The 18,597-nt window shown below is 37.0% G+C and overlaps 1 protein-coding gene across 1 annotated transcript; it reads left to right on the top strand.

Moving 5' to 3' along the window:
- Positions 1 to 2,192: 2,192 nt before the first annotated feature.
- itga11b (integrin, alpha 11b) lies at positions 2,193 to 17,896 on the top strand (the record flags this gene model as incomplete). The annotated part of the gene is made up of 11 exons (XM_077235442.1): positions 2,193 to 2,397; positions 6,166 to 6,264; positions 7,103 to 7,179; positions 7,356 to 7,439; positions 8,169 to 8,259; positions 8,398 to 8,511; positions 10,689 to 10,772; positions 11,570 to 11,680; positions 13,182 to 13,277; positions 14,797 to 14,910; positions 15,476 to 17,896. Coding segments are annotated over 11 exons (1,144 nt in total), but the record flags the coding sequence as incomplete, so codon positions are not given.
- Between the last annotated feature and the right edge of the window lie 701 nt (positions 17,897 to 18,597).

Here is an 18,597-nt window from a genome sequence, read left to right as displayed (position 1 = left end):
GCTGAAACAATCTAATGCTGGAACACACTACCTGAAACAATCTAATGCTGGGAACACACTAGCTGAAACAATCTAATGCTGGAAACACACTAGCTGAAACAATCTAATGCTGGAAACACACTAGCTGAAACAATCTAATGCTGGAAACACACTAGCTGAAACAATCTAATGCTGGAAACACACTAGCTGAAACAATCTAATGCTGGAAACACACTAGCTGAAACAATCTAATGCTGGAACACACTAGCTGAAACAATCTAATGCTGGAAAACACTAGCTGAAACAATCTAATGCTGGAAACACACTAGCTGAAACAATCTAATGCTGGAACACACTAGCTGAAACAATCTAATGCTGGAAACACACTAGCTGAAACAATCTAATGCTGGAAACACACTAGCTGAAACAATCTAATGCTGGAAACACACTAGCTGAAACAATCTAATGCTGGAAACACACTAGCTGAAACAATCTAATGCTGGAAACACACTAGCTGAAACAATCTAATGCTGGAAACACACTAGCTGAAACAATCTAATGCTGGAAACACACTAGCTGAAACAATCTAATGCTGGAAACACTAGCTGAAACAATCTAATGCTGGAACACACTACCTGAAACAATCTAATGCTGGAAACACACTAGCTGAAACAATCTAATGCTGGAAACACTAGCTGAAACAATCTAATGCTGGAAACACACTAGCTGAAACAATCTAATGCTGGAACACACTACCTGAAACAATCTAATGCTGGGAACACACTAGCTGAAACAATCTAATGCTGGAAACACACTAGCTGAAACAATCTAATGCTGGAAACACACTACCTGAAACAATCTAATGCTGGAAACACACTAGCTGAAACAATCTAATGCTGGAAACACACTAGCTGAAACAATCTAATGCTGGAAACACTAGCTGAAACAATCTAATGCTGGAAACACACTAGCTGAAACAATCTAATGCTGGAAACACACTACCTGAAACAATCTAATGCTGGGAACACACTAGCTGAAACAATCTAATGCTGGAAACACACTAGCTGAAACAATCTAATGCTGGAAACACACTAGCTGAAACAATCTAATGCTGGAAACACACTAGCTGAAACAATCTAATGCTGGAAACACACTAGCTGAAACAATCTAATGCTGGAAACACACTAGCTGAAACAATCTAATGCTGGAAACACACTAGCTGAAACAATCTAATGCTGGAAACACACTAGCTGAAACAATCTAATGCTGGAAACACACTAGCTGAAACAATCTAATGCTGGAAACACACTAGCTGAAACAATCTAATGCTGGGAACACACTAGCTGAAACAATCTAATGCTGGGAACACACTAGCTGAAACAATCTAATGCTGGAAACACACTAGCTGAAACAATCTAATGCTGGGAACACACTAGCTGAAACAATCTAATGCTGGGAACACACTAGCTGAAACAATCTAAGATTTAAACACCGAAACTGTGAACACCGACTGAACGCGACTCGGCACGGTTGGGCATGATCAGTCGTAAGCCTCAAATTACATTCATAATCGGCCTCATAGCTGTTAAAGGGGTCATGGGATGCAAAATTCACTTTTATATGGTGTTCGCATATAAATCTGTCTTTGCATTGTGTGGACACAGCCACCATACAATACAAAAATCCATTCGCTCCTCTTTTTTTTTTTTAACCTTTAAAAAGTCTAAACACTCAATAATCAAGTGTTTGGATTTTCTGAGCAATATGATGTCATATTGCTCATGCTCCGCCCACGACCGCTGACGGACTGTCCCTTATTAGCATATTTCCAGTATTAGCATATTTCTGCCCTCAGCCATTTGTATACTGTCTGTTAAAGCAGTATTTACATGTCTTGTGCCGACACCCCCATGGAAGAGGGTGATCAGTTGCTCATTATCACTTAAAGAGACATGCACCGAAACAGGTCGCTGTGAACAGAGCTGTTTTTGAGGAGGTGAAAAGGGTGATGTTTTACACAAGCATTGAGGAATTTTAACCAGAGTATGTTACAAACTTTACATGAAGACCCTAAATAATCACACCAACTTGTGGAAAATGGGCATCCAATGACCCGTTTAAGTGTGTCCCGGGCTTAAGTGCACTTGCGCCGTGCGCTTTAGACCATGTGCTTAGATGTTTAAAATAGGGCCCTGTGTCTCTGTGTGTTTCAGGCAGTTCTGCGTGCGTAGCGAACGCTCCTCGTGGCCGGTGTGTGTTCATCAGAGAGCGAGAGTGAGTAATGAGCGTGTGGTGGAGGCCAGCCGGAGGAAAGTCCTGGTCGAGGCGCGTTTGGAGAACCGAGGAGAGAACGCGTACGGCACGATCCTGCACATCACGCATTCTCCAAACCTCCAGTTCTCCAGTCTGGTGGTGAAGGTGCGTCTGATCCCATTCCTAGAGTCAAGACACTTTTATATATATAGCACTTTTTACAATACTGATTGACTCAAAGCAGCTTTACAGAGATAACAGGAAAATAATGCAACAGAGTTTTTTTCCAGAAGAAAATAGCGTCACAGCTTAAGTAACTTCAGTGAAGGTTAATTTCTGTTGTAAAAAAGTCATTAATTTAGTTCATTTATATTATATATATATATATATATATATATATATATATATATATATAGCCGCTCAGGAGAAAACCATGATGTCATCGTCCAGCTCAGTTCAGCTCTCATATAATGGTGTCAATGCAGGCAGATCAATAATATTGTTGAATATTAAATTAAAGGATTAGTTCACCTCAAAATGGAAGTTTCCTAATAATTGACTCACCCCAATGCCATCCAAGATATCTATGTCTTTCTTTCCTCAGTGGAAGAGAAATTAAGTTTTTTGAGGAAAACATTTCTGGATTTTTATGATGATAAAAATGATGTGGAAAATGGTGAAACGACATTCGTGATGACGTAGTTCCCGTAAAAGATCAGCTCAATCCGAACAATTGTAGTTAAAACGTATGTATATATATATATACATTTTTTATTTATTTTTTTTATGACCTATCATTTCGCTAGATAAGACTCTTCCTCAGCTGTGATCGTGCACAGTCCGTTGAAGCACTTCAAAGATCTTTGAAACTGCATTGATTTGGACTTCAAAACACTGGTTGCCATTGAAGTCCATTATTTTGAAGAAAAATCCAGAAATGTTTTCCTCAAAAAACTTAATTTCTCTTCCACTGAGGAAAGAAAGACATGGATATCTTGGATGGCATTGGGGTGAGTACATTATTAGGAAATTTTCATTTTGAGGTGAACTAATCCTTTAAATGTCCCCAACTAGTAAGCAAAACCAATGGCGACAAATGCAAAAAATGCGACAGTGTCGAGGAACCAAAACTCATCAGTGACAGAATGGAGTAAAAACCCTTGAGAGAACCCATACTCAATCTCAGTTTTCTGAGATCACACACAACATCATACAATAAAAAATAAGTATATATATATATATATATATATAAAACAACACATAGACACGACACAGTTGCAATCGAAACCCCTTCAGTAGAGTTCACACGCAGCGTTTAGCAGATGTGATTTTAACCACAGTTTAAAAGTATGAAGTGATTTGGACGATCTAGTAGCGAGGGTTAAGTTCTCCTCTGGCCAACGAACCAACAGTGTATGGTTATGAGTTTTTGTTAGTTACTAATTTGACTAGTTTTAGAGCTTCCGAAGAAATCTTTGGGGTTTTGACTGACGGGTCAGTGAATCCGAGGTTACCCCGTGAGTCTTAGAGCTCCTCCTGTCTGATTTTAGGGAAAAAATGGGGTCTATTGGAGACGTCCGATAGATTTCTTAGGCGCTGAAAGAACACCACAGACGCAGTGTAATAATCACCATGGGAAAATCTCAGAGTAAAACTGGGAGCTGTGAAAAATATGATAAACCGGTGTTTTGCAGATGACAAGTTTATCTATGCATCATCTTTTTACTCTTTTAATTTCTTTTAGAAACGGTATTTAGAACGGTACCTTTTATATAAATTTTAATATAACTTTCTAAATTCTTTTTAAAAAAAACTTTTTTCTTTTAAAAATTTTCTGTTTTAACTTTCCTTGCTATTATTTTGTAATTATTTAAATTCCTTTCCTTTTCAAAGTAAAGCACTTTGAATTACCGTAGTGTATGAAATGTGCTATATAAATGAACTTGCCTTGCCTTGATCCGAGTCTCAGCCCAGGCTTCAACTGTAGTTATGAGGGTTTAGAGCATTAAAGATGGACTTTAAACATGAGATGGAAGGAGTTGCTGATAAAGAGGCCAAGAGTGAAAGGGACACCATGAGTCTGTGTGTGTGGAACCCGGTAAATTCCTCAACCCAGTAAATTCCTCAATGACTTCATACCTAAAAAAAAATGTGTTCTAAAAATGGTGCCATTAAGCAATGAAAATGTTATTTCTGAACATTCAAAATGTTTTTTCTTGGTTGTGAGAACGTTAAGGGAACATTCCATTTTGCAAACATTATGGGATTGTTACTTTTAACTGTAACTTCTGAGGATTCCGAAACAAGTAGCAACATTTAAAATTGTAGGACAAAAATCCAACTGAAATGTTTTTTTGTGCTAGAACATTATTAAAGATCAGATAACTTTGAACGCATGTTCTATTAACATTACTGGAAGAACGTTTGTTCATAAATAAGAATGTTCTGAGTTAGTTGGGCCCTATCATGAGTGGACACGCCCCCTACTGCTGATTGGCTCACTCTCTCTCCTCCCCCATGATGAGTGGACACGCCCCCTACTGCTGATTGGCTCTCTCTCCTCCCCCATCATGAGTGGACACGCCCCCTACTGCTGATTGGCTCACATTCTCCTCCCCATCATGAGTGGACACGCCCCTACTGCTGATTGGCTCACTCTCTCTCCTCCCCCGTCATGAGTGGACACGCCCCCTACTGCTGATTAGCTCACTCTCTCTCCTCCCCATCATGAGTGGACACGCCCCCTACTGCTGATTAGCTCACTCTCCTCCCCCATCATGATTGGACACGCCCCCTACAGCTGATTAGCTCACTCTCCTCCCCCATCATAAGTGGACACGCCCCCTACTGCTGATTAGCTCACTCTCTCTCCTCCCCCATCATGAGTGGATACACCCCCTACTGCTGATTGGCTCACTTTCTCCTCCACCATCATGAGTGGACATGCCTCCTACTGCTGATTGGCTCACTCTCTCTCATCCCCCATCATGAGTGGACACGCCCCCTACTGCTGATAGGCTCACTCTCTCTCCTCCCCCATCATGAGTGGATACACCCCCTACTGCTGATTGGCTCACTTTCTCCTCCACCATCATGAGTGGACATGCCTCCTACTGCTGATTGGCTCACTCTCTCTCATCCCCCATCATGAGTGGACACGCCCCCTACTGCTGATTAGCTTACTCTCTCTCCTCTCCCATCATGAGTGGACACGCCCCCTACTGCTGATAGGCTCATTATCTCCTCCCCATCATGAGTGGACACGCCCCCTACTGCTGATTAGCTCATTCTCTCCTCCCCATCATGAGTGGACGCGCCCCCTACAGCTGATTGGCTTACTCTCCCCTATCATGAGTGGACACACCCCCTACTGCTGATTGGCTCATTCTCTCCTCCCCCATAATGAGTGGACACGCCCCCTACTGCTGATTGGCTCATTCTCTCCTCCCCATCATGAGTGAACACGCCCCCTACTGCTGATTAGCTCATTCTCTCCTCCCCCATAATGAGTGGACATGCCCCCTACTGCTGATTGGCCTATAAGTATTGTGCTGCTCGGTCCGATCCACTTTTAACAACGTTTCTCAGAAATCACTTACTGCACCTTTAATTCTTTTCCCTAACAACTGCCATTTTTATTTAAGAACCAGGGTTCCCATGATTATGGCCAACCTGAATATATAAGGGCTTTTTAAAAAAGTGTGATTTCTAGACATGGAAATGAATAAAATCTTAAGTCATGGACATTTTGAATATACATTTTTACTTATAGTTAACTTAGTAGAATGTCTAAAGTGTAACCCCCTTCTAAAGTCAATATATTGACTATATGTGTTTATCAGTCATTTACTCGATAATATCTTGGAACGATCTTTATTTGAGGGCTTTTCTCAGCAGAAGTGTTTTAGTTTGAAATTGAGAATTGTTTTTCAGGCGCCTTCAGACATTGCAGTCGAGTGCCTGAACTCTGATGATACGAGCCTCTACCGGACATGCAACGTCAGCGCGCCGTTTATGAGGTCACACGCTCAGGTGAGACGCCTCAGACCTGTCTGAATAATGATCAGTCAGCGATCACATGGGAGTTGCATGGCATTACCTTCAGTAAACTATTTCCTTTTGCAAATGGCATGAGTATATTAACATGGTACTTTATAGAAAATTTCCCCAAAAAAACACTCCATAGTATTTTAGTGTTTCCAAAAAACATGCATTGGTTCATTTTGGTTCTTTTTTGTAAATAAAGATGTGGTCAGAATAATCCTACCGCTCCGATTGCCTGGAAAAAAAATATCACATGTTCCAATTTGAGAGAACATTGGAGTCAATCTGCAACAAAACAGAAGCCCCGGGTTGTTAAAAACATGTCTGTAATCCTCCTGACATCGACAGAAGCCGCAGATCGGAAAACTCATCACGTAAAAGCCTGTGATTCTCTTCATGTGCAGATGTTTGTTTATGCCTGTCAGAATAGGGCAGATAGATCATTATTTCTCTGCTCATTTTCCACATACCGAAGGTCTGATTCTCGTACGCCAAGCGTCTCTTTCTCTCAGTGGGATTGTTCCTCAGGTATGTTCTGTGGTTGTTTAGTTTTATTTTGGGCTGGCGTCGACCCAGACTCTTCGTTTGATTACTCGAATTCCCCTTGTGTCTCTGGGGACGGGTGGAAATTCAATGCACCTTCTGTTCAAATCCAGTACAAAGCAATTCCTTTAATCAACGCCGCTACGGCCAATTAGACGACAGTGAGTAATCCAGAAACCATAAATGACTGTAGAATAGAAGAACAGTATGTCCTTTTATTGTGTTTTGTGTTCGGTTTAGCTTTTTTGTTGTCATTTGTTGACGTTTTATGTCATTTATCCAGTTATATTTTCGCCTGGAGTTTGAGTTCAGAACATCTGTCTTCTTGAACTACATCCAGATCAGCCTGAGGGTCTCCAGGTGAGGTCATGACCTTTGGATCAGAATATTTTTTTATTGATGTGCAACATGAATATAGATTAAATTGCTGTTTGCAATCAAACACTTCCAGTTTACTCGTGAACATTTTTTTGCTTGCCTTTTTTTTCAATCGTTTTGTTGAGATGAATCTAAGAGTGCTTTTTTTTTTATTTCAGTGAAGGTGAAGAGATGTTTCCAGAGGACAACATTAATGACATTTATCACAGTTTGAAATATGAGGCTGATATTCTCTTCACAAGGTAACAAAGTAGTACGAGTGAATCTCACTAAGACATCTTTAAAAATCAAGTAACTATATTAAGCGTAAGAAAATGTATGTTGTGTAAAATTTAAGTTGTGTTAAAGTTGTGCAAGTAATCTTAAGTTCAAGTATCAAGTGCAAGTATCTTTTTATTTATTAATTTTTATTAATGAATTATCATTATTGCAATGTGAAAAAAAACTGATTTAAACTGTAGTTAAGGGCCTTCAATCTATTAAAATTTTGAATAAAAAAATCTTAAATGTCCAAAAACAGAACAAAATAAAGCATTTTTTAATGCAAAATGTTTTTAGATTTTAATTTTGATTTTGAGGTGAAATATGACCCAGACATGTTCTTGACCGGTTTTGTTACATTCACCCAGAAATATTACGGTAACACTATAAAATACGGGTTTATTTGTTAACATTAGTCAACATCAACAACAGAAATTGTTCTAAAGCATCTCAGTTCATGTTATTTTGAACATTTACTAGTACATTATTAAAATCAAAACATGGTCCGGAGATAACATGAACTAACAATAAACAGTTGTATTTTTATTAACTAATGTTAAAAAAGATAATATTAAATACTGTAACAAATGCATTACTCATTTTTAGCTAATGCATTAACTAAAATGACCTTATTGTTAGGTGTTACCATGTTTTTTTAATATTGAATCATTCATATTGTGAGTCGGGACATTCTCTTTTTTTTTTTCCAGAGATTCCAGTTCGTCCCGTTTTGAGATCAAACCTGAGCTTTCCCAGAGCGTCCCTGTTGGGATTGGACCGCCCTTCAACCTCTCTTATCAGGTGGGCTCGCCATATCCAAACCATTCTTCATAATGAATCAGAGAACCATTCTTCCTACACTGCGCATTTGAACAAAAGAAATATTTCCAGTGGACGTCTAAGATGTCTCTGCTAAAACAGAAGCTATTTGTTTTGCAGATCCAGAATCTTGGCCTCTTCCCTGTCTCTGAGCTTCTCTTCACGTTAAACGTCTTCACTGTGACCAGAAAAGCAAACACTCTCTTGCACCTCTCAGACTTGGAGATCGATCAGGTGCATTTTTAGTTCACTTATTTATATTTACATATTTTTCCAGCACTGAAGTTCAGCCTCAAACTACAAACTTCACACTGCAAAAAATTATTTTCTAACTCAGTATTTTTGACTTGTTCTTCAGTGCAAATATCTAGTTTATGCTTAACTATTGAAGCTGGTTTCTGCCATGGAATAAAAAGAAAAAAAGGTAATCAGACTTTTATATCTCGCAACTCTGCCTTTATTTTTCGTAATTACGAGTTTATATCTCGCAACTCTGCCTTTATTTTTTGTAATTACGAATTTATATCTTGCAACTCTGGCTTTATTTTTCGTAATTACGAGTTTATATCTCGCAACTCTGCCCTTATTTTTCGTAGTAACGAGTTTATATCTTGCAACTCTGCCTTTATTTTTCGTAATAACGAGTTTATATCTCGCAACTCTGCCTTTATTTTTCGTAATTACGAGTTTATATCTCGCAACTGCCTTTATTTTTCGTAATAACGAGTTTATATCTCGCAACTCTGCCTTTATTTTTCATAATTACGAGTTTATATCTCGCAACTCTGCCTTTATTTTTCGTAATTACGAATTTATATCTTGCAACTCTGGCTTTATTTTTCGTAATTACGAGTTTATATCTCGCAACTCTGCCTTTATTTTTCGTAGTAACGAGTTTATATCTTGCAACTCTGCCTTTATTTTTCGTAATTACGAGTTTATATCTCGCAACTCTGCCTTTATTTTTCGTAATTACGAATTTATATCTTGCAACTCTGGCTTTATTTTTCGTAATTACGAGTTTATATCTCGCAACTCTGCCTTTATTTTTCGTAGTAACGAGTTTATATCTTGCAACTCTGCCTTTATTTTTCGTAATAACGAGTTTATATCTCGCAACTCTGCCTTTATTTTTCGTAATAACGAGTTTATATCTCGCAACTCTGCCTTTATTTTTCGTAATTACGAATTTATATCTTGCAACTCTGGCTTTATTTTTCGTAATTACCAGTTTATATCTCGCAACTCTGCCTTTATTTTTCGTAGTAACGAGTTTATATCTTGCAACTCTGCCTTTATTTTTCGTAATAACGAGTTTATATCTCGCAACTCTGCCTTTATTTTTCGTAATTACGAGTTTATATCTCGCAACTGCCTTTATTTTTTGTAATAACGAGTTTATATCTCGCAACTCTGCCTTTATTTTTCGTAATTCTGCAATTCTCACTTTATTTTTCGCAATTCGGATTTAATATCTCCCAACTCTGCCTATTTTTTACCTAATTACGAGTTTATATCTCGCAACTCTGCCTTTATTTTTTTCGTAATTACGAGTTTATATCTCGCAACTCTGCCTTTATTTTTCGTAATTACAAGTTTATATCTCGCAACTCTGCCTTTATTTTTCGTAATTACGAGTTTATATCTCGCAACTCTGCCTTTATTTTTCGTAGTAACGAGTTTATATCTTCCAACTCTGCCTTTATTTTTCACAATTCTTAGTTTATATCTCCCAATTCTGACTTTATTTTTCACAATTCTTAGTTTATATCTTGCAATTCTGACTTTATTTTTTGCAATTGTCTTTTTTCTCCGAATTGTAAGATATAAACTTATAATTGCGAGGAAAAAAGTCAGAGTTGAGAGATTAAAAAGTGAAAATTACCTGTTTTATTTTTTAATCTGTGGCGAAAACAAGCTTCTATATAAAACAGGAAAAAAAATTAAAAAAAATATAAAACAGGAAAAACAAGAAAAATAAATATAATTCAAAGGAAAAATATTTTGGCAGATATTTGTTAGCATAAAGTCACTTAATTTTGATAAGATGTTACATCTTGTTTTCTGATAACATTAAGTAATTTTGCTTCTCATGTAAATGTATCTTGATTAAGAATATTTCGATATTTACTGAAACACAAAAATACTGAGTAAGAAAATAATTTTTCACAGTGCATGTTAATCTGAAACATTATTTTAGTAAACGAATCCTTTAACTGTTTCCAGAGCTTCTTATTTTGCCTGTTCCACAATGCAAGTAATCCGTTTATCCAGTTTATTTGAGTTGGAATAGCATGAGTTCAATCAGTAGTTCTGTTTTAGTAAGTGGTGTTCTTGTGTAAATCCTCATCTGTTTTATTATCAAGAAAGGCTTGTGGCGTGTGTGTAAGACCTGTGTTTGCTCGTCTCAGATGGCTGGATCGCACTGTAATGTTCCACGTGTCATTACCGCCGGCTCGTCCTCGCAGGAAGACCTTTCTCTCAACCCACACATGGTAAACTTTACTCTTATTACACTTCGTCCAAACTTCTGCAAAATTTTGCAATAGACTAACTGCATCCGTCTGCTGGGAAACAAAGCAACAGAAGTGCAGAAGTGACAAGCTTGATGAAAACAAACCAGCCGACCTGCTTCATCACATTCATCTGGCTAGAGATAACACCATTCGTTCGCAGTCTATATGTGCTCCAAATTGGAAATGATTCACTCCGTCTCAGTTTTAGCAGTTTCCTCTCTGGCACATTCAATTTCCAAGTGTGACGTGATCAAAGCTGTTTTAAAAAGGACTCATTATGCTTTTTTTCCCCATGTTCATCTTTCTTTAGTGAGTAATGTTGCTTTTAGCATGAAAACGTTCTTCTCCATATCAGTGTCTGTGTTTCTGAACTCCCTGAACGCGAATTTCTTCCGGGAACGAACACGTCACAATATTACTCATTATAATAATTCATACTCAGAATAAAGGGGCGGGCCCTGGTTGAGTTAGTTAGTAGTGTGTTAACCTGGTTATGGTAAGGGACGGGACATTTCCCAAACACACTTGAAGCGCTCGACTAATCACAACACACTGCTCCAGCCGACCAATCAGAGCACAGTGTGCTTTTCAGAAGGAGGGGCTTCATAGAGACAGGAACTAAACAGTGTTACTGACAGACTGGGAAGAGAGGAGCCGCAACAATGGAGAATATGAGGAAAATAATCAACATTCAACCAGGAAACCCTTTTCTAGGAGAGACTTAAAACAACACAGCCTGTTTAATGTCATTCATATTGTGCTATTTCTGTTCACAGAACGCATCCACCAGCGATGCATTATTTGCGCAATGTAGAGTCAACCTGCTTCCCCAAGGAGACGTTAGCATCACCGCAACAGGATGGCTCAATCTTCACACTTTATTAGCTGTGAGTATTTTCTGTTTAACCCTGCTGGAAATCCGGATGTTTCCCAGCAAACTAAACCTGATCGCACGGCTTCAAACTGGGAGACTGTTTTGGTTGGCGGAACTTTACCCTAAAAAAATAAAAAAGTTTTACAGATTTAACTTAAACATATTATTTCTTTAACTGAAATAATATTAATATACCAAATGCTATATTCAATTATTAATATATAATTCTGACGGTCACCTTAAAAATGCAGATGATAAAGAGAAAGTAGCATGATGAATCAGTCATCATAAGCTTTTCCACAAGCTGAAGTAAATACTAATGTAACACACATGACATTTAACAGCATAACATAAGACCATAATCTACAGAACTTAACTAGTTATTTCAATAAAAAAACATTAAATGTAAAGTGTCACAGGGAATTATGGAAATGTCAACTTATGGTTATTCATTGAGAGTCTAAAGTGGACCATCAAAATAAAGTGTAACCATGATTTTTCTTCAGTGTAGACCCTCTATAACATCGGTTCCCAGCAGGGGGTCTCGGTCCACAAGGGGGCGTCAGCGAGCTCTTTGGGGGGGTCGTGTCATATTTTGAAAAGTGTTGAGCATTAACAGTGCTCACTAACAGTGAGCATTAAAGCAGCAGTCCGTAACTTTTTTTGTGTTCAAAATTTACTACATTTATATAATGAGCGAGTACATCATGAATCCATTTTCCGAACCGTGTTTTTGTCTTATCCTGAGTAACTATGGTACACCTATAATGAGTGTTTATATTGGGACTATTTTACACTGGTTCTGGTCGCACTGGTTCTGGTCGTGACTCGTCATTGACATAAACAGAGAGAAGTAGCTCCGGCTACAATGTTCTTCCGCAAAACGCATTATTCTGTTAATAAACGCATGTTTATTAATCGCTAGAGCGCCAAACGATCATATTACATTAGTTAATTTTATTCACGATCCACTGGCTGACCAAAAAATGGGTTTTCAACGAGGTCCCAGACACCAGTCATTTTGTATTAGCCTATATTAATTCTGTTTTCCCTACACACCAGTGTGAATAATGATATTTTTGTTATTGCATTTCAAGTAGGGCCAATTGATAGGCTACCCATAGGCTTACGTTTTTAAATTAGAAACGGCCTACTGATGTTTTTGTTATAGTGTTTTCAATATTATACGCTATTATTTGTGCATAAACATATCTGGTTATAGTAATAAACATACTTTTAGTTTAAAAACAAAACATTTTGTCATCCTTGCTGCAAGCTTACAAGAGCGGCAATATCAATAAATGTGAAGGGGGCCCTAAAATATTTTCTTGGGAAAAAAGGGGTCTCAGAAAAAAAAAGTCTGGGAACCACTTATCTATAAAGTTTTTTTTAAAAATAAAAAACTGGGTTTGAATCGGAATTGAATCAGTATTGAATCAGAAAGTTGGTTCGGGACATATCGAAGTGTTCTTGACTCTTAATGAGCTGCGTTTTGCTTTCCTCTCATTCCTCAGGTGAGATTTAAACGGTTAGATCTGGTGATGACGGGAGCCGTTGAGTTGAGTCCCTCAAGTCCGATCTTCCTCCATGAGGAAAGGCCCATGAGACATGTGAGCACGCTGTAAAACTCATGGATATGAAATGAAATTATGCATTTGCGCTCGCTTTATCACATTTGCTTGTGCATATGTAGGGTTGTAATGAGAAGGAAAGAGCAGTTGTTTACAGAATGTATTGTGGGTTTTTTTCTTAAAGTGTTTGAGAAATTTGTTCAACACAAATGAGGCTTTTCTATGGAAACTTGTTTCCGCCACAGAATAAAACATTTGAAAAGATAATTGCGACTTTTTATCATAATTGCATGTTATAAAGTTTATAAAGATATAAACTCACAATTGCGAGTTAAGTCCAATTCTAAGGAAAAAATTATTGACTTTTTTCCTCAGAATTGCGAGTTTATATCTCGCAATTCTGACTTTATAACACGCAATTGCGAGTTATAAAATCAACATTGAATGATATAAAGTCGCAACTGTATGTTATAAAGTCAGAATTGCGATAAATAAACTTATCAGAATTGCATGTTTATATCTCGCAATTTTGACTTTATAACACGCAATTGCGAGTTATAAAATCAGAATTGCATGATATAAAGTCGCAATCGGGTGTAATAAAGTCAGAATTGCGTTATAGAATAGAGATATAAACATGCAATTCTGAGAAGTTTATTTATTTATCGCAATTGTGACTTTATAACACCCGATTGCGACTTTATATCATGCAATTCTGATTTTATAACTCGCAATTGCGTGTTATAAAGTCAAAATTGCAATATATAAACATGCAATTCTGATAAGTTTATTTATCGCAATTGTGACTTTATATCACGCAATTCTGACTTTATAACATACAGTTGCGACTTTGTCATGCAATTCTGACTTTATATCACCCAATTGCGACTTTATATCATGCAATATTGATTTTATAACTCGTAATTGCGTGTTATAAAGTCAGAATTGCGAGATATAAACATTTATATAGTTTTAGAAGTTTATTTGCGACATTATATCACCCAATTCTGACTGTAACATACAGTTGCGACTTTATAACTTGCAATTGCGACTTTATATCACGCAATTGCGACTTTATATCACGCATTTCTGAGATTAAAAATCGCAATACCTTTTTTATTTTTTATTCTGTGGCAGAAACAAGTTTCAATACCTTTCTGATACACTCTTGAAAAAAAAAAAAAGGTTCTGATAGTGGGTTTTCACATCCATTTTTTAGCTCCCCCAAAGACACTTCTAAACATCTAAAGAACCTCTTTCCACTTTAAAGAACCTGTAATGGAATGAATGTTAAAGGTTCTTCATGGAACCATCGATGCTGATAAAGAACCTTTCATTTATAAAAGTGTAAGCAGGTGCAAAATGAACAAACTCTTCTGGAGAATCACTAAAATGTAATGCTGCCCCCTTCTGGCTAACAATGCAAATGGCTATCAGGCTTTTTACTGGATAACCCTGTGCAAAAGAGCCTTAACATCCTCACATATATGAGGCCAAATGTTGTATATCCAATTCCTCTAAGAATTTGACTCTAATGTTTCGTATTCTGGTTCTGTAGATAATCCTGGAGATCAGGAAGGAAGACGAATACAGAATTCCCATCTGGGTGATTATTGGAAGTACTCTGGGAGGACTACAGCTCCTGGCGCTGCTGGTACTGGCACTCTGGAAGGTTTGGGATGGATTTTATTCAAAGTTAATGAGATGCTGAAATGAGCCAATCCTAAATTCCATCCATATGTTGCCATTCTCTTTTACATTAGAATAAGTAGAATTAAATGTACATATATGTGACCCTGGACCACAAAACCAGTAACAAGGGTCCATTTTTTAAATTGAGTTTGTTAGGATAGGACAATATTTGGCCGAGATACAACTATTTGAGAATCTGAGGGTGCAAAAAAATCTAAACATTGAGAAAATCGTTTTAAAGTTGTCAATTTATGTTCGCAATATTGCTGCATTCACTCATAAAAATATATTTTTTATATTTACGCTAGGAAATTTACTAAATATCTTTATGGAATATGATCTTTACTTAATATCCTAATGATTGTTGGCATAAAAGAACCCATACAATGTATTGTTGGCTATTGCCACAAATATACCCGTGCGACTTGTGACTGGTTTTGTGATCCAGGGTCACATATTTACATAATAACAAAACTAGGCTTCCACTAAAACAAAACAAATCATGCTTCCACTAAAACAAATCACTGTTTTTCTGTCATCCTCAGCTTGGATTCTTCCACAGGCGAAAGAGAGAAGAGCAGGCGACCAATGAGAAGACAGCAGAGGATCGGTAACCGCACGGCAACCAATGAGAAGACAGCAGAGGATCGGTAACCGCACGGCAACCAATGAGAAGACAGCAGAGGATCGGTAACCGCACGGCAACCTCCTCAGCCAATCACTCAGGGAATCTCCAGACAAGGTGTGCGTCAGCCAATCAGCTGCTCTTGAGCACTGCCACGCCCTCCTGCAGTCTGACCAATCAGCTCACTTCATGCTGCCAATTAACACAAGAATATGTGAAGAGATGAGGCTGAAGCTTTAGTGTGATGCTTTGAAATCCAGGTCAAAAGAGAAAGAGGTGGAAACTATGGAAGCTTGTTTCTGCCACAGAATATTTTTATTTTTTTTAAATAGATACTTTTTATCTCACAATTCTGACTTTTTTTCTCACAATTGTGTGTTATAAAGTCAGAATTGTGTGTTATAAAGTCAGAATTGCGTGTTATAAAGTCAGAATTGCTTGATATAAAGTCGCAATTGTGTTATAAAGTCACAATTGCGTGTTATAAAGTCAGAATTATGAAATAAAAAGTCGCAATTATCTTTTAAATTGTTTTATTCTGTGGAAACAAGCTTCCATAGGAAAGAACTAGTCAACAAACAAAATAAAACTACGTAATGAATAGGCTCCAGTTTTTTGTGCTGATAAAATGTTTGTGTGTCATGAAACAAACCTCAGATCATGAAACCGACTTTTTTGCTGTAGCATAAGTTAAAGCTGACGCACTTGCACATTGTAAAGAATTTTGAAATATGTAAATATGAAAAAGTTCAGCAATATAATGCAATACAAATATTTAACCATAAAATTATTAATATCATGCACTTTTTGTTGCCACTTACATCTTTTCATGGTGTATAATTTTATATTTTTTTGCAGATGGAATTGAAAGTATTCCATTTTTATTTCTGTGGGGGATTTTTTTGTAATTTGAAAATTGGTAAAAGTGCTTAAGGGTAGTTGAAATAATAAAATGGATGGGAAACACATTTTATGTGCTGTAACCTTACTGGTCACCAGTTTTTCACCTTTTATTTGCAATAATTTAATTTTTTTCTTTTTTATTGTAAATTTACTTAATTAAAAAAAATTCTAAAAGGTTTTTGCTGTTTTATAAATATTACTGTAGTGTGTTGAGTATTTTAGACATTTAAAAAAATATATAAAAGTACAATATTCCATGTATTCTCTCCATCAACATGGTCACAGTTAAATGTCTAATAAGTAGACCAATACTATAGAAATAAATCCTTTTTGACATCTCAACTACCCTTAAACACATTTTGTGATCACTGTTGAATAACAGTGGCTGTGTTCAGAGCGCAATACTAGTTTACTACTTATAAACACCTTATACTGCTGGTTATTAGTGAAATAGTATGCATTATAACCCATTTCAACAGTATTGTCTTTGAAATAATAAAGGGTAACTAAACACTAAAACATCTTTTTTTAGTTAATGATCTGGAAGAATGGAGCTTCATAAATGCTGTTCATTGATTCAAGTACATTTTTTGACATTTGGGTTTAAAGTGTTTTAATTGTACAATGTAAAAACCGAGTGCTGCCCTCTTCAGGTTGAACAGTGGCTACTGCAGTTGAATTTTCCTATTGGAAGTTGTGGTTCCCTGTGACGTCAGAGTACCAGCTAACCACGCCCTTGCCTACAGAGAGATGTGTCTCAGGTGCGTGATTTTTTTTCCCAAACCACTTCAGCGGAAATCCCGCCCTGCAGCCGATTTCATTGGTTTAGGTTACAGTGACGGGTAGGTTTAGGGATCAGTGTTTGGTGTAGGCAATCAGTACAGTGATTGACATGACCAATGAAAACTTTAGAATCGGCTGCAGGGCAGGATTTCCGCTGAAGTGGTTTGGGAAAAAAAATCACGCGTCTCAGGTGCACGCCCCCCCTCCCTGGACTCCGCCCACTTTTCCAGCATTTTTCAAATATTGCCAGTGGGTGGAGTCAGGCTCTGACCAGGGGTTTAGTTACCCTTTAACTCATTTTGCATTTAAAATCAGATTAACAGTCTGTCAGAAAAGAGATGTTAAAAATCTATTGCATTGCAGTAATACTTTATTCTGTGCATTGTGCAAATTGTGTCAAATGTAGGTGATCATATTGCAGAAATAAGTAAGTGTGGTGGTATGCGGTTCTGAACATAGTCACTCAATCCCAAATGTTGTCAGACAGTATTTTTCTAATGACATGGCTTTTACAGCTTTCACTGTGTTGAATCTACGGTGACTTGTTTTAACTGTTGTCACTTATGTTGGCATTTCATTGCATGTAGACGACAGCCGAATGTTCATGTGTTTTTTATTGATCCACTGAATAAATTAAAATCATCAATTTAAAACACTTAAATCTTTCTTTTTGAAATGAGACCACAACATAATTAGTTTTATAGACTAATATGAACAGTGCCTACATATGTAAATATTACAAAACATAAAAGTTTAAATAAAGTGAGCTAAATATTTTGCTTCATCATTCCTATAGTTCCATTTGTGTTATTTCAGAGTTTAGCACTTTTTCTAACATTTTGAAAACTTGCAGAAATGAATCAATAGGTGTGTCTGACACGAAGACTAAAGGTGCTTGAAATTAATCAAATGTAATCAGTTGCATTAATTAATTAAAATAGTTACACTACTTATTACATTTTAAATAGGATAACTTGTAATCTGTAACCCATTACATTTCCAAAGTAACCTTCCCAACACTGTTTACACGACAACAATGTACTAAAAACAGAAAAGTTTTTACTTTACGTACAGACGACAACGCTGTAAAAACGATCGCTGTTCACACTGATCCGTGAAAACAATTAAAAACGCTGTATTCTGCGGCCAGGCCAGTAGATGGCGATGTCACCTTGTAATGAAACAGACTTAAAATGAAATACACACGATTTTCACAAATGTTTTTGTAGCTTACAATTACGATAATGGTATCTCTAGCGATGCATGATATACCGGCCACCATATCGGTATCGGCGGATATATATGTTCATTTTAATGTTATAGTTATCGGCCCGATAACAACATTTGGCCGATATA

Source organism: Siphateles boraxobius, unplaced genomic scaffold (assembly GCF_051911475.1).
Source record: "Siphateles boraxobius isolate OS27281-9 unplaced genomic scaffold, OSU_SipBor_1 191, whole genome shotgun sequence".
NCBI classification, from domain to species: Eukaryota; Metazoa; Chordata; class Actinopteri; order Cypriniformes; family Leuciscidae; genus Siphateles; species Siphateles boraxobius.
Note: the sequence above shows the minus strand (reverse complement) of the source record. Positions and strands in the feature narration are given on the sequence as shown.